Genomic DNA, 15,368 nt, shown 5'->3' on the forward strand with positions numbered 1-15,368 from the left:
AACAAAAGCAAATAGTTCAATACTTTCATTGAAATACTTCTCTTTTCATTCTACAGGTTCTAACTCATATCAGAACAGACTGTCTGGCAGGCTCGTTGAAGGCAACAGGTACTGAAAACAACTTAAAACTCGCAGAAATATGTCCCTAAGGCATATTTCCATTGCTGCCAATGCCAGGCAAAAATACCACAACTCTTAATTAAAAACAGAGATTTAAACAAAAGTAGCTTTATACTGATTCTCAGTGCCCTTATTCTTCTCACTCTTCACAGCAATCAGAGAGGGAAGGTCTGATGTCCGATAAACTCCAGTCCTCATCCTCCCTTGGCAAGACCTCAGTTCCGAGACGTAACCTTCAAAGCTGAGGTTCCCTTCAGACTCATCGCAGGAACGTGTGCTAGTGTCTTCCAGCTTGACTCCATCCACATCAATTATCCTGTTCACAGGCAGCTCCTTGCCAGGGTTGTCTCTCACACCAGGGGGATTAATGCTTCTGCTGGTCTTCGCTTTGAGAGACGTTTGCTCACAAGGGTTTCCTGAAGTTTCCTGTGAATCGGTTTTCTTTTTGTGGTTTGCACCTGGTAGAAGAATTAGAAACAAACAGACTAACTAAACACAAAGCACAAAACAGAAGAGTTAGCTACCTTCTGGTTCCTAGCATTTTCCGTGCTGCAACCTCCTCCGAGATGCTAAAGGTAGACCATCAACTGCGACATCTCCTCCACCAAGGAGACTGTCGGAGGTACCCAGCAGGTAACTTAACAGTAGGTCTCAAAGGTACATATAGTGTCAGTAGAGATCTGTCTTACATTAGCATTATTCAGAATTTAAATAAATAAACTTCCATTAACTACTTAGCATAAATTTGTACACCTTTAGAATAAAAACTCACACCAGCAAACCCAAACGTGAAGCAGAAGGATACAGAACTCCCAGTGGGGCAGAACAGGAGATGTTCTTTGATTTGAATTGGCCTCCAATGCAAGATCCCTGCTGGGATAATGTTTCATTTGGCTAGAGGTTAGTCTTTCTCCAACAAACTTAGGCTGATCTAAAGTTTCAGTTTGCTGTACTGAAATGTAATCTAGCAAGTATGGGGGAGAGTTTACAGGACAGGAAGAAAAGAAATAGCTTAGGTTGCTGAAGAGCTTAAGCATTTAAAAAAAAAAAATCATTACAAGTGATATTTTAACCTAATATTTTAACCTTGAAGTTTCTTTTTGGTATAGCATTCCTAAAATCATCACTGTTAGGATTTGGGCCTAATGTCTGGAACCAACCATGCCAAGTCATTACCATCCCAAGTCTTCCTCATTGCCAGCACTGGCTGCCTCACAGGCTGTGCAGTGTCAAGTAGAAGCCCCTTGGAATACACACATTGGGCTTGATATTCAAAGATTTGCATCAACTAGAAGATATGTAATTAAAAATTAAGTATCTGTCAGTGTGCTTTGTCTCACCCAAAATATATGACTTTCATTAGCAAAATCAGGAGCAGTTTGTTTCAGAACTGGGATGGGAAGTTGAGGTTAACCCTAGACTAAAACCTTCAGCTCCAAAAAAAAAATAGTTTTATTTTAGATATGACATTGCAGTCTGTTAGGCCCTTGTTAAAGTAAACACAGATACAACTGTTCTGGCTGTTTCAACAGGCAAGAAGAAGGGAATGACAAAAGAAGTGCTTCACGATTCACACTATGACTACAAACATGATTTCTGCATCTGAGGCATCCCCACCATAATGATGGAAAAGGGGCAAAATTGCAGAGAGAAATTATTTTTAGTCTTTACTACTTTTAATAGACCAGTTGCTAACCAAGAGAAAAATAGAAAAACTTTCTAGTTAAAAGCAGACATGAGAAAGGGCTTCTGTGTGCAATTTAATTTCTTTTTTTTCCATGTGTAGCAGCTGGTCTTTTAAAACATACCATCTTATCCAACATGCCTTACCTAATACATTTTAAAATGTCTGACCAACACATTTAGCCACACAGCCCCTATAACAATTGCGTGGTTAAATCACATAGCTGGCTTGGAAATCTTCTGTGTTTGTTCCCTAAAGTGATCTGTACGCTGGTCTTTGTAAGAAAAATAATTAATTAATAATACAATCATCATAACCAAGATCTCTTCAGTATGGAGAAGGGGAAAAATGCTAATGAAAGGACAAAAAGGCAATTTCATACTGTTTCAATAAAATCACTCTAGGCTAAAGCTTTTATTTAATGAAAATAAGTCAAAATTCTACGTAATACAATATTATTTCACTGCTTTTGCTATAGTGCAGCCCCACAAGTAATAATGTGGATATCCCACATCAGAAGTACTTGCCTTTTTTCACAACTAGAGGAATTAGATCAAACTCCAAACAAATCAGCCAAGCAGTAGCAGAGAGAAGGCAAAAAGCTTTCTCAGCGCCGCTAGCCCAGCACGACTACCAAATTACAGCTAATGGGCCGATATTACACCTCATGCTTACATCTTCATACTGCAAACAGAACATCGGCTTAGTTTTAAGTGTTGTTTGCATGGCGGTGGTGTAAAATGGTACTCTTCTATTCTAAAATGTTTATTTTACATGACTGTATTCAATGGTACTCCTGATCTTTTTAATCTACTATTCTATGCCCTTTGAGGACATCTCTGATTCTCCTTTCATGTTGGTTTAAAAGACGCACTCATTTCTAAAAAGCTGTACTAATGATGAATCACAACAAATAGTTGGCATTGACAGAGCATGAATCATCCAGTAGTCTTATTATTAAGCATACGTCCTTCTACTAAATGTAATGCAGAGCAAAAACTTTGATGGTGGCGTCTGGCATCATAGCTCTGTCACTCTGAGCTACGATGAAGTAGTCTTCACAGACACAAGACAGTCCACATTAGCAGGGTTCAATGAATAAACATCTCTGGAAACTCCTGCTGAGGAAGTATTACTCTACGGAAGCCGTTAAGTATGACTGTATTTATTTGGTGGCTAGGTCTTTCTACAGCTGCAGATAAGACGTAGCCATTGAAGTCTTGAATTATGGTGTCACCAAGTCACCACATGGAGCAACTGGGCTTTCAAGTAGTCTTTTAGGAACAAAGCAAAAATCAGGTCAATGATAGCTCTCAGGCTTCACATAAGACCATCTCAAGAGGAATAAATCAAATATTATGGGCAGTTTTTTCTATTAACGGTCTTATCTGGGGTAATCCCTCTGAAGAATCTAACAAATTACTACTAGAGGCAGGACAGGAATGCAGAAGGCCTTATCTGAAACACTGGTTAAAAAGAACAAGGAATTGCTAAGGGATAATATTGTGAAGGTGGTTGCTCTTTTCCTGGCAGGGTGGAAAAGATCTTGGCTCATCTATGCCAAACTGAAAGGTGATTTCAAGAGTAGTGCTACACTGAAAAAGGATTTCAGTGTGATTTTTTCCACGTTTCAAAACAAACGATTTACAAAGGAAATAAGGCTATTCAGCACAAATAATAGAGATTCCCCAAAGCAGCATGTTTTAAAATGTATCCCTCAAGTTTTAAAACAGATTCAAGATCTGCATGTATTAAGTGGTGCTTTGTAACAAGGCTTAAATGATGCCTGCAACACTTCTGTGCTGGTCTTGTTTTGAGTAACAAATACCCGAACAAACAGCTATACAGGGTAATATCTGTGCAGAGCAGAGAGCTTGCACAGATAAAATTTCCCTTCACTTTTTATTCTTGCACTGAAGTGATGAAAACTTCCATGGCTCTCACTGCAGGCTGCTTTCCCCTGTGCAAAGCACATCAGAAATGCTATTATATTTTCCAGAAATGATATTATATTTTCCTGAATATCATTTTTCAAGCACCCTACCTAACTTCAGAAGGGAAAGGAAGCCAGTCCTTACATCAATGCTTGCACAGACTGCTCTCCAGAGACTGGAGTAGCGCAATCCCGTCTATGGGTAATCTTCAGCTCCCTCACTAAGCACTCCATAGAGCTGTAAGGGAATTGTCTCATGCATGCGATCCTGTTAATATGTTCCAGCTGGTCTGAAGATTGGAGAATGTGCTTGTCGTCTTCAGCCAGTAAGCTGCAGATCTGCTATTTCACAGATCCACAGCTAAATGAGTGCTTAGAAGGCTGTATGTATATTTTTCTGCAGTTTTGAAGGGTTAATGATTGGGCAGCATTTGGGCTGGTCTCCTGATTTCCTTTACCAATGTTACTCTTTTCCTGACACCTAGATTTTGTGTATTTTCTCAAGCTCTCTGACTTTAACATTGTGATTATGAAAAATCTTCCTCTGTCTCAATAGACAAAGACAAAGGGAATTTACATTCTTCTGTATAAAATATTCTTCAAAATCTAGGTAAGATCTAAACAAGATATTGGAGGATATTGTCTTCCAAGTAGTTTAAGACCAACCAAGAATTTGGTCAAATTCCAGACAAAGATGAGGTCAGAAGAAGACCAGGAATTGGAGGAACAGCATTAACTCTCACATGTAGACAGGATGAAAAAGCCATAACTGCAACGGAGATGCTTGGGATTTATAGGTCCACCCACATCTTCCAAGGGATGCAATTCAAATGCTGGTAATATTTCTGTGCAGTAATTATTAGGTCCTTGTATATTCAATGTGCTAAATTTTATAGGTGTGAGTCATTTCTTAAAGTATAATTTAGACCAGGTGTAAAATTCAGTACCTTTATTTTTAAATGATCAATATTGAATCAAGTTCCACTCACACCACATTTATCTTAGAAAAAAAAAATAAAATAAAATAAAAAAGAAAGAAAGAAAAAATAAGTATATGTTAAGTTTCATTGTAAGAGGTGAACTCTGTATATTTGAAAATCCATACTTAGTGAATCTCACATAGGATGGAATGTTAAATACTACTCCATAATTATCCCAACGCCACTTCCAAATAGACAGCTCTTTCATGTAGACCCATCACTACATTTAGTCTTCTGGTTTTACTAAAATGTTATTATCTTATAACTCTGCTGATTTCTATACCATTGATCCCAGGCATTCAGCTTCTAACAGAGAGAGGATCAGATTTTCAGTTAAATACAAGGAGCTCCAGTTTGATGATTTTATGATGACTTACAACAGATAAGAATTTGTTTGAAGTCTTTCACCAAATTGTTTCAGGAACAGTTATTGGAACCAGTTATTTACCACCACCAAATGTAATCAGTCATTTTCAAATGACCAGTCCAAATTCATAGACTCAGGTGCATTCTTTAATGTGAGAGACTGTTGTGAAATGGCACTTCGTTAGGCTTCCCAGACATGCATTTTTTTAAGCGGTTGATCAGTGACTTGCACACTTACTGATGTATTGTTAGCACTGTAAGCATTTTTATTTTTTTAAGTTTCTTAGGTGATCTGTGCTTCAGAAGGGAAAAAGGATACCTTATGTTTAAGATTTGGAATTCTGCAGGTTAAATACCCTTCAAAAATTTGCCTCCTTTCACCTCTTAATTGATATAACCCTGATGAAAAAGAGGATTTAATGAAACGTTCCTAACTACAGTTTATGCTGAATCTTTTCAAAGGTAATTTGACTTAATATTTCACTTGCATGATAAAACACCAACTGCATCATAAGCCTGGTGCCTTGAAATCTGACTCAAACTACGATGGCATCAAGCTAGGAAATGGATTACCCCACAAAGGGGCAATACTCTGCACTACCAGCCTATTTCCTCGTGTCCTGGGAAGTTCTGGAACGCTTCTGCAGCATCAAGTTTAGAAACATGTGACGGACAGAAATTCTTTCCTTGCTCTCATCTCAAAAGAACTCGCAAAGCCAAAGAACAAGACGTTGTTCGGAAAGCCAAAATCTGAGAATGACAAAGAAGAGGGAGCTGGTATGACTGCTGCTGCTCCTGCTCACGTGCAGTAATTATGTGCTCATGAGGGATATGCCTAATTAAGAAAGGACACAAAGCACCCAGTGATGCTGGGGCAGTGGCTATGGCAGCAGTGGTAGGGAACTGCACACAGCATCACTTAAAAGCCAGGGGCAATGCAAAAAGAAATAAAAAGAAAAGCTCGAAATTTCAATCCAGATCGAAATTTCCTACATGCCCTCAATAACTGGGCAAAGTGCTTGACTTTGCTGTTCCTCCTCTCTTAAAGCTGACATAATTGTCAGGGAATGCTTTCCAAGCGAGACATGACAAAACATATCTGTAGGCACTAGCCTACAGATATTTGTCCCTCAGTTTGATCTTCCAGCGCTTATTGGTAACACTCGCTTTGTTTTTCCATCAGAACTTTTTAACAGGAGGTTTAATTATTGCTGAGGGTAATATGATTCGTAGGAAATAGTGGATTGAACTACTTGAATCAGTTTTAATTTAATCTGCCATTATGTTATTCTTCAATTAAATTCTAAAATGTGGTTTAGCAGGGCTACCAGTTAGATTTAAAGAACAATTACCAAATTCATTTCGCTCTCCAAATGTAAGTTGTGCTTTTGAATAGATCTGATTTTAGCCTGTGTGCAATTGTTTCAAAGAGAAGTTGCAACTTCTCTAATGCTTTATCCAACCAGTGAAGTAATCTGTTAATTCCCTCTACAGCGTGTGTCTTGCTGTTTGACTGAAATAAGCTTGGCTTTCAAATAATTATCCCTCAAGGCCTTCCTTGCTTCCCGGTTGTCTACTCTTGACATAGCTCTCCTTCTCCTTTGTTTATTATTGATCTGTAATGTAGTACATGTAATTCTCCCTTTTAATCATGCTCTGATTAAAAGGGGATTAACAGATTCTGGCCTTAGCATTCCTGGATCCCTGAGTACTTCTTTATATTGTTCCAAAATCCAATTACCTTCTATAAGATTACACATAACCAATAAGGATATAATTAACTGCTGGACAACAGCCTTTGCTAGTAATAATGATCTATACTAATTTTACATCTTTTAACTAGAATCCCTTCCATCTGTTTTATTTATTCATGTTTTTATTTACGTGCTTATTTTTATTTACATAGGAAACATCACTGGATTGTCTCTGAAATATGCTACTGTGAATTAAAGGGTTATGCAAAATATAAGTTAAATAAAGTATTAAAGAATTTATTACAAAAATAAGCTTATTTTGCCTCCTTATATGTGGATATATGTGTGGATATATGTGGATACATGTGTGAGTTTTTAATCTCTTTAACTATCCCAAAGTTGACTGCACTTGGAATCCATTACCCTTGAAGCTGAAAAGTTTAGTAGACAAAAAAGCCAAAGTCACAGAAATACAGCTGCTATCATCTGATTGCCATTCCTTGGTTACAATGTCCTGCACCCTTTCTGTGAGCAATAAAGAGCAGTTGGGATTTTATTTTATTTTTTTGTCATTGGGAACAATAGCCAGCCCCAGGCTCTGAGAGCCCACACAGCATTTTATTTCTGTGCAAGCATTCAAAGAGAAAAATCCTCACACTGGCACTAACTATCTGCTTCTCAGCATTCTTTCCAATAAGAAAGGAAGCAAGTTTATTTTGAGGATAATGCTGCCCATCTATTTCAGAAACAAGCAGCATCTTCACAACTAATTAAGTAACTGTTTATATAGTCTACATTCATGCTTTTCTTACATACCCATATTGTTATCTTACATATCCAAGTATTATTCCAAATAGAGTTCACCATGTTTTTATTTTCCCTAGCTGGTTCTCTCTCTTAACCAATGACATTATGTACCTGGAAAAGGGATTTCTGAATAAACTATATTCAGTTGAATTGCTCCACCCAATCTATATATCTACTCAAAAAAAAATACTTTCTCATTTGGTAGACAATAACTCCATTGACTAAAATTTCATCCTAAGTATATTTCTCACCCTACATTTAAAAAAAAAAAAAAAAAAGTTTTTTGTTTTTTGTTTGTTTGGTTTTTTTTAAATAACAGAGAGAAGAACACCAATGGAATGAAATCTATAATCCGTGTGTCTTGACCATTGCAAGTTATCCTATTTAAAGATAAAATGATACTTTCTGAAAAAGCCCAATTGCTGCCGAGAAAAAATGCCCACCTAGGAGCATTCCACAACCAGAGAGTAGGAGAGTCCACAACCAGAGCAAACAAATTGCTGGCCCCATGGAATACCACCGAATATACAACCCAGCGCAAGGCTCTGGCCCCAAGGGGACCAAAGGGTTGAAAAACTGCCCCTTCCCACGCCACCTATTTTTCACACGGATAGTGAACATGCCTAACCCCCAGGGAAAAACTTATGGACATGGAGGGCAACAAAGTGTTATCCCATGCAATTTAAAAATTAATAAATCCAACGAGATAAAATCAGTAATTTAGCACTTTCAAAAACGAATGCTGTGCTTCAAGCCAATTACACCACACAATAATTATTTCTTCCACAGCTGGATACCACCAGCATTATATGTAGAAGCATGAAGTATTTCAGAATTAACTTTCCAATCCAGAAAGTCCCAAATTTTATAATGGGAAATTTGCCAGAAGTAGTAAGCTTGTTTAAAAGTCAAGAAATTTTCCCTTGCTGAGTAACACAACTAGAATCAGTAACAATTCTTGTGTTACAAACTGATTTGCTAATATATACCCTATAGCTAAATATTACTACAGTAATATTTGTTTCACTTACTTAACGTTAAGATGTGTTTGCAAAATTATTCTCTGCATTGCAAACCTCATTTTGCTGGTTTTCATCATTCATTTTGCCTTCTAGATCTTCAAAAATGAAAACACCTCAAGAGTCTTCAAGAGTCTCCCCTTACAGGGAAATATTTGGAAATTGACTTGGCTTTGCTCCCTCAGCCTGAGGTCAGAAAGTTGCTCCACTACAAGATCACACACGAGGGGCTGCTTTGTATGGCCAGCCTTCATCATCCTGACACCCTCCCAGCATATGTACACCCAAGAGATAAAAACTCAACGTATAGTGTAAGCACGCACGCCCTTATACCAATTTGAAAACAAGGTTGTAGACCAATTCAAATTATGTGGTCATTGTTTTACATTTACTCCCAAGACTTCAATTTAATAAAGCAATTAAAAATGCATTTTCTACTGATAGGAGATTATGAACAGAGAACCATTAAAGCACTTAAAAAAGCAGCCATTATTAATGATTTAATCCTTTTAAAAATTGATCATTGACTGGAGATAGTTTCCAGCATTCTTTATTGTGATGCTAAATGTCATTTAATAGTCTTTCCATGCAACCTCCATGAAATCATGAAAATAGAAAACTTTCAATAAAGTCAGGGTTGTTTTTTTTGTAGATTACAGTTCCTGTAAAATGGTAGTGTACTGCGAGAACAGTGTAAAATAGCGTTAGTGTATGCATCAAGTTTGTCAGAAGGAAGAAAGGCGTTTTACATAATTTTTTACTTCTAAAAAAAAAAAAAAAAAGTCACAAAGTTAAGAGAAATTAAGATTTTCATTTTGCAAAATTATTCCATTTGATTACTTAAAGCTCTCTCATAGGTGACAGAAAAAATAAACCACAATCACCAGTGAGAGTAGAATAGACCAGTTGGAAAACATAAAAATTCAAATTCATAAATGAAATTCTAAAATAATTCAATATATAGGATATTAGTTATTTAGTGTGTAAAAGGCTGAATGATTTTAAAAGGGGAACTGCAACAGGACATCAAGTGCTTCATTTTATTTCATGGAGGCCCACAGCTATGTGGGAACACAGTGACTTTTGGAAAAAAAAGTCATTTTCAGTGCCCAGAACACAAAGGAGGCCTAGGTAACAGCACCAGAAGCTTCTTGCTGGTTTGTTTTGGTTGGTTGGTTGGTTTTCTGTTGTTGTTTTTTAATTCGGCTTCACAGTGCTGTTATATAGGACCCATTTCTAAGAATGAAAAGAGTAGGTCAGCCTCCAGCACCCATCCAACCCTTCATTTCTTAATCAGAGACTACCAAATCAAGAGGTTGTTATATTGGTTACTCCACATCAAATGAACTGAGATCACCAGCTCATTTATCAAAGACAAGGGATGAATTGCTTGAGTTTAAAATAAGAAGAAAAGTGATGAATATAAAGTTTAGCCCAAGAACCCAAAGACAGAAAAGACTCTCCTTTCAGGAGTTCCTGTGATAGCTCATTTAAAAGAAATCTCCTGTCTCATCTGCCTTCTGGTGCACATGTAAATGCTATGGATTTAACATGTGACCTACTGGCATCTCAAGACAGCATTTACCTTTGATATTTAGATTATTAACAAATATTATGCTTGTCAACTTTGTCTCAAGGTAATTGTTAGTTCATATCAATTAATCTGTTTGTTATTACAAGACAATTTCAATCATAATTCTTAATCCCAGGACTAAGAGAACTGCTTTTCAATAATGAAGAAAATCAAAGCTTAAAACCAGTTTGCATAACTAGGTCTAGAATTTATTACTCCTGAGAGAACAAAGATACAAAATACATGTGAAAACTACACAAAGATTTCTACAAAGTAAAAAGTAGAAAGTGGGAAAAGGGAAAGCTACAGTTCAGTGGTTACACAGAAATGTATGGCATGCATTAAAATACTGTAAATTCATGAAGTTTTCTTTTTAAGTGCAAATGGTTTTTTTAACAGTTCTCACTGAAAGCTATGCAAATTGATACCTATGTTGTACACTTGTCACATTACCAGAAAGACACCAACACAAATCTATGCATATACACATCAATACGTCTGAAGTACATTTTGTGGTTTTGTATTTGTAGGCACTGGTTACAAGTCTGTCCAATACTCAGTTTCAGAAATTAAGTAGTAGCGCTTATAGAACATTTCTCAAATACTACTAACAAAGGGATTTGTTTTTCAAATACCAAGAGAATGAAATAATTTGCATTGCCATTTATAAGCATCCAACAATCAAAGTATTTACAAATCAACCATACAGATAAAGAACAGTATCAAATACTCTGTGTAAAAAGATAAATAATTAAAATGTATATTCCCACATCACAAAGAAATGTGATCATACAAATTATGGCACCATATGTTTGTGAAACATCAAAAATAAATGTAGCACATAGATACCTCTTCTTCTATTTTACATTAAAATGCACAGTACAATGACTGTAAAATGTCAATGCCACAACACCCACCGTCTTCAAACTCTAGTTTCTGGTAATAGCAATTATTATTAGAGTCCGTGTTTATAGAAGTTTATAAGAAATGTCATACTTTAGCCTTGGGCTAATATTGCTCTGTGATATTGCTAGACCATGAAACTTGCATCCTAAAATAGTTACATATTTTCTTTAAAATTATCTCATAGAAAGAGCTAATTCACATGTGGCTATTGTGGGGTCAAGTGTGATAGATGCAGTCTATTTCTCTGGGTAGCAAAGTATGGGTTAAAAAAAACTTTTAAATTTTTACTTTTAGTCACAAATATCTATTAGAGGTGTTTGTTTTTTTTTTTTGTTTTTTTTTTTTTTTTTTAATTAAGGTTTATCCATTTCAAATTTTAATTATAAATAGTCTTGCAATTTTCAATGCATAATTAGGGTTCCTGATAAAGCATTTAAACTTCTTTACCCTAATCATGCATCTCATTATGATAAATGGACCAGAAAATCTGGAATGCAGTGGTGTTATGCAACTCAAAATGCCAATATCCTGTTTTCTACTCCCAGACTAAAGAATGATATAATTAGAGCATATGGATGTATTTTAAAGGTTTGTCTGCACGTGTCCAGTTTTGACCACATGCAAAATCAAAATAAATGCATGTTTTTAAAGGCAACCAGAAATGTTACAGTTAGCACAGACTAAGGCAATGAAAATCTTTGTTTTGTAAAAAAATAATAATAATTAAAAAAAAAACTTAAGGTGCAGAGAAAATTTTCTTGCTTGCTTTAATGGGTGCCAAATACTGATTAGCAGTGCCAAGGAAAAGTAATTTTACATAAAAGGAAAGACTATTAAAATCTAGAAATACCTGAATTGGATCTTTGATATCCAGATTTTTCCTGATTACCTGCAAAAGGAGTTGGGGGTGGATAGTTGGCTTCTGTGAGTTTACTGATGTCTGACGGTGGTGTTGGTGGTGGCGGTGGTAGCAAAGTGCTGTTAGGGCTACTAATATCTCCTTCAGCCACAAGAGTCAAGTCTGCCACATTCTCATCATCTACCATCTGTATGCCTTCAGCTTGTAACTCTCTTGACTGCCTTTTCCATATTGTTGCATTGTTTTCGTGTGCATGTGGAATTGGAGACAATGTAGTATTAAAAGGAACACTGAAAGTCTTCTGACTGTGGAGTGCTGTCAAAGCAGATTTATGTTTATTTTCTGAGTAACCCATTTTCTTAACTGAATTTTCATTATAGTTTTGTATGGACTCCTGTTTTCCATTTGGCGATGTACATCCATCCTTGCCATCACTTTTTGAAACTCGCTTGTTGAGGCCTTTAGGACCTGCTGGCGTAGATGAGGATGGTTCTGGTCCAGTGGGTGGTAAACGAAGAAAGTCAGGAAGAATAAGGTCTTCTTTCCTTAGCAGTCCACGTTGGTCATCTGCTCTGTTACTTTGAGCTTTGGATATGAGTTCAAAAAATTCTATTGGGGAAAAACCCAAAATTGACAAGTTTTTGTCAGAAAGTGCAATGCCATTAAAACGTAAATTTTCAGCATATTTATTTTCCATGAAGATCTTCAATTCTTTCAATGCTGCCTTGAAATAAGATCCCATGTTAATTAGGAACTTTTTCAATTGCAGCAATGTTCACTAGCATCACTATAATTAAGACCATCAGGATTGCTATTGTAAGAGTTTTGCAGTTTGGAACAGCTGCAATTCACTGAGCCTTGAACGCATCTTCTATTTTTATTTCCTATTTTATGCATTTAATAAATCTGTACATATACAAGATTTTTTAATTCTTTATACAAAGCAAGGCTCTGGTCTTACTAACAATGGGTGCACATTTTATATTCTGGATGATTTTTACCCATCTTAACTCAAAAATAGCCATGCCATTTGAAAATTCATAGATTCAAAATGTTGCAAACTTCCTTGTTAATACTGATTTCTTCTCAGTTTAGTAATATTTTATCACAGTTTAAATTCAATTCATGGTGTCTTTTTAATCCAGTATATTATCATCACAGAGCATGATCAGATGATGGTTTAAGTAACCCCATTTTACTCTGAACTGCAATGAATCAGTAGCATATAGATAGTCAAAAGACCCATTAGTAAGAATGATGGGGAAGGTTTTTTAATGGAGTTTTTAACACAATTAGAAGTGATTTTCTGATCACATACTCAATGATGTCCAATGGTTTAATATGTTTCTATGTATAAATAATACCCAGAGTAAATCACCATTGTTCTAGAAAGCCTCAAAACTTGGCAACAAGAAACTTATCAGTCATAAGCCAAGAATCATACCACTCCTCAAAAAAGAAGCATTGCAACAATAGACAAACTCTTTGGTAGCAATCATATAAATATAAAAATATGTAACTCTTAATATAGGGTCTCTGCATGTCCTAATTTTACAAGAAAAAAGCACTGAGACTATAGAATATTAAAGATGCTTAGAAACGCCATCTCCAACAGATGAATTAAAATCAATAGTTTCAACCCAGCTTATAAATACTGTTTGAAGCAAAAGCCATTACAAAAAAGCACAGAACATTATTATCAGTGTTAACCTAGCGTAATATAAAGTCATACGCTTGCATTTGTATGACCTCATTTATAATCTTCTAATCATATTTGGCAGGCTTTGCAATGTACTTGTAAAAAATGAGTCTTAAACATGCTTTGTCAAATGCCATATAATCTGAATGTAGCCAAGATGGAAGCTTCAAAATGCTTCTTATTGCCAAAGTTTTGCAAAATGGCGGTATGCATAATAAAACATGCAACATTTCTGAAATGTGTCATACAAAAACGTTCTTTTTTGAAATTTCAGACTTCATAGAACAGGGTTGTTTTTTTTCTTTGTTTTTTTTTCATTAAAAAACAGTCTACAACACTCAGTAAGTATTTTCCAAACTTAGACAAATTTCACAAAATTCAAAATAAAATGTGAAAGCCACGAATTCTGAAGTTTTCAAATTATGTTAATGTTTTACTCAGCCCTAGGAAGAAAAATGAAGATATTAAAATATGGAAAACAATTTAACAAAATAGTAAGCAACAGAATATAATTTAAAACACACCAACATTTTGCAATAACATTTACATTAACAAACATCTATTTTGCAATAAAAGTTTTAGTCACGGCATTTTTTTAATTCCAGTCAGTGGACATTTACTTATAGATGAACATTCATTTGCTCTATAACTGTGCATAACCAGGCTCTGGATATGCACATTAGTTAATATCAGCAGTAAATTTTAATTTGTGGGTATATTCTGATTTTTTTTTTGGTCTGGGGAAATTAATGCCTTAGGACAGAGTGGTGGTATACCAAGATTTCTACTTCTACATCAGTTTTATTCTTCTGTCTCCCAAAGACAACTTTCTACAATACAGTAAATTCTCTTATTTGTTAATTTTCGATACTATCATCAAAACTCTAAGGATTTAACTGGAAGTAAAAATAGGACTCAGAATATACAAGATGACCAATAACCACTTTGCTCACTATTACTTGTGACCACCTTTTCAGGGCAGTTACTGATTGTCAGCTTAGCTTTTACTCTTGCCCATCACATCTCTACATTCATCATCAGATTGTACTGCCCTGACCATTATAGGCTTTAGTAAAATATTTTCAAAAACTCTTACCTGAGTAAGTTGGTTACCTGAGTAAATTAGTTCTGCACAATTGTGCAGAACACCTTTCACTGAGTTACAAAATTTTATGTAAAAGTGGACAGAAAGATGAACTTTCACATGGCTTGTAAAGTTGCAAGGGGTATCAAATGGGATATTCAGCTGCAATTGAGTAACTAATTCCTTTTTATTTTACTTGGAATTAGGTACTTTACACTTTTGAAAATCCCACTAGACACCTATGTCTATCTTTAGGTACTTCAAAATTACTGTATCTGGCTTTTATGTAATCTTAAAATTTTACTTTCAGTTTCAAAAACTTTACAATTCGAAGAGTATCAAACAAAAATACAAGGATCATGACTGATTTTCACAATGCACTATTAAATAAATACATGACACCTTTTCCTACACAGATATACAATTCTAATTTTTCCAAGATTATTTATGTTATTACATAAACTATATAAAGTTCACATACCCTCTGCTTCATCCAAATTTATTTTCTGACATTTTTTTTTCCCAATCTTTGCAATAGAGTCTTCTCTTTTTGACAGTCGAACTTCCCTAGCATTTTTTCCATTTTCGCCTTTCATTTTGATAGAATTAGACTTTCCTAGAGTTCTTCCCTCTCCCTGCATTAG

At 35.5% G+C, this 15,368-nt stretch overlaps 1 protein-coding gene across 2 annotated transcripts in view; it reads right to left on the reverse strand.

The window, feature by feature from the left end:
• Nucleotides 1-213: 213 nt before the first annotated feature.
• The window catches only part of RGS12 (regulator of G protein signaling 12), a gene marked incomplete at both ends in the record, with an annotated part of 81,121 nt that continues 65,966 nt past the window's right edge, over nucleotides 214-15,368 (reverse strand). For both annotated transcript variants that reach the window (XM_084285689.1, XM_084285688.1), the window contains 3 exons: nucleotides 214-578; nucleotides 11,933-12,550; nucleotides 15,206-15,359. In XM_084285689.1, the coding sequence (XP_084141815.1) occupies nucleotides 214-578; nucleotides 11,933-12,550; nucleotides 15,206-15,359 (1,137 nt within the window). The remainder of the gene's footprint in view (nucleotides 579-11,932; nucleotides 12,551-15,205; nucleotides 15,360-15,368) is intronic.

The sequence above is a fragment of the Netta rufina genome, assembly GCF_964035555.1.
Source record: "Netta rufina genome assembly, chromosome: 4".
Classification (NCBI taxonomy): Eukaryota; Metazoa; Chordata; class Aves; order Anseriformes; family Anatidae; genus Netta; species Netta rufina.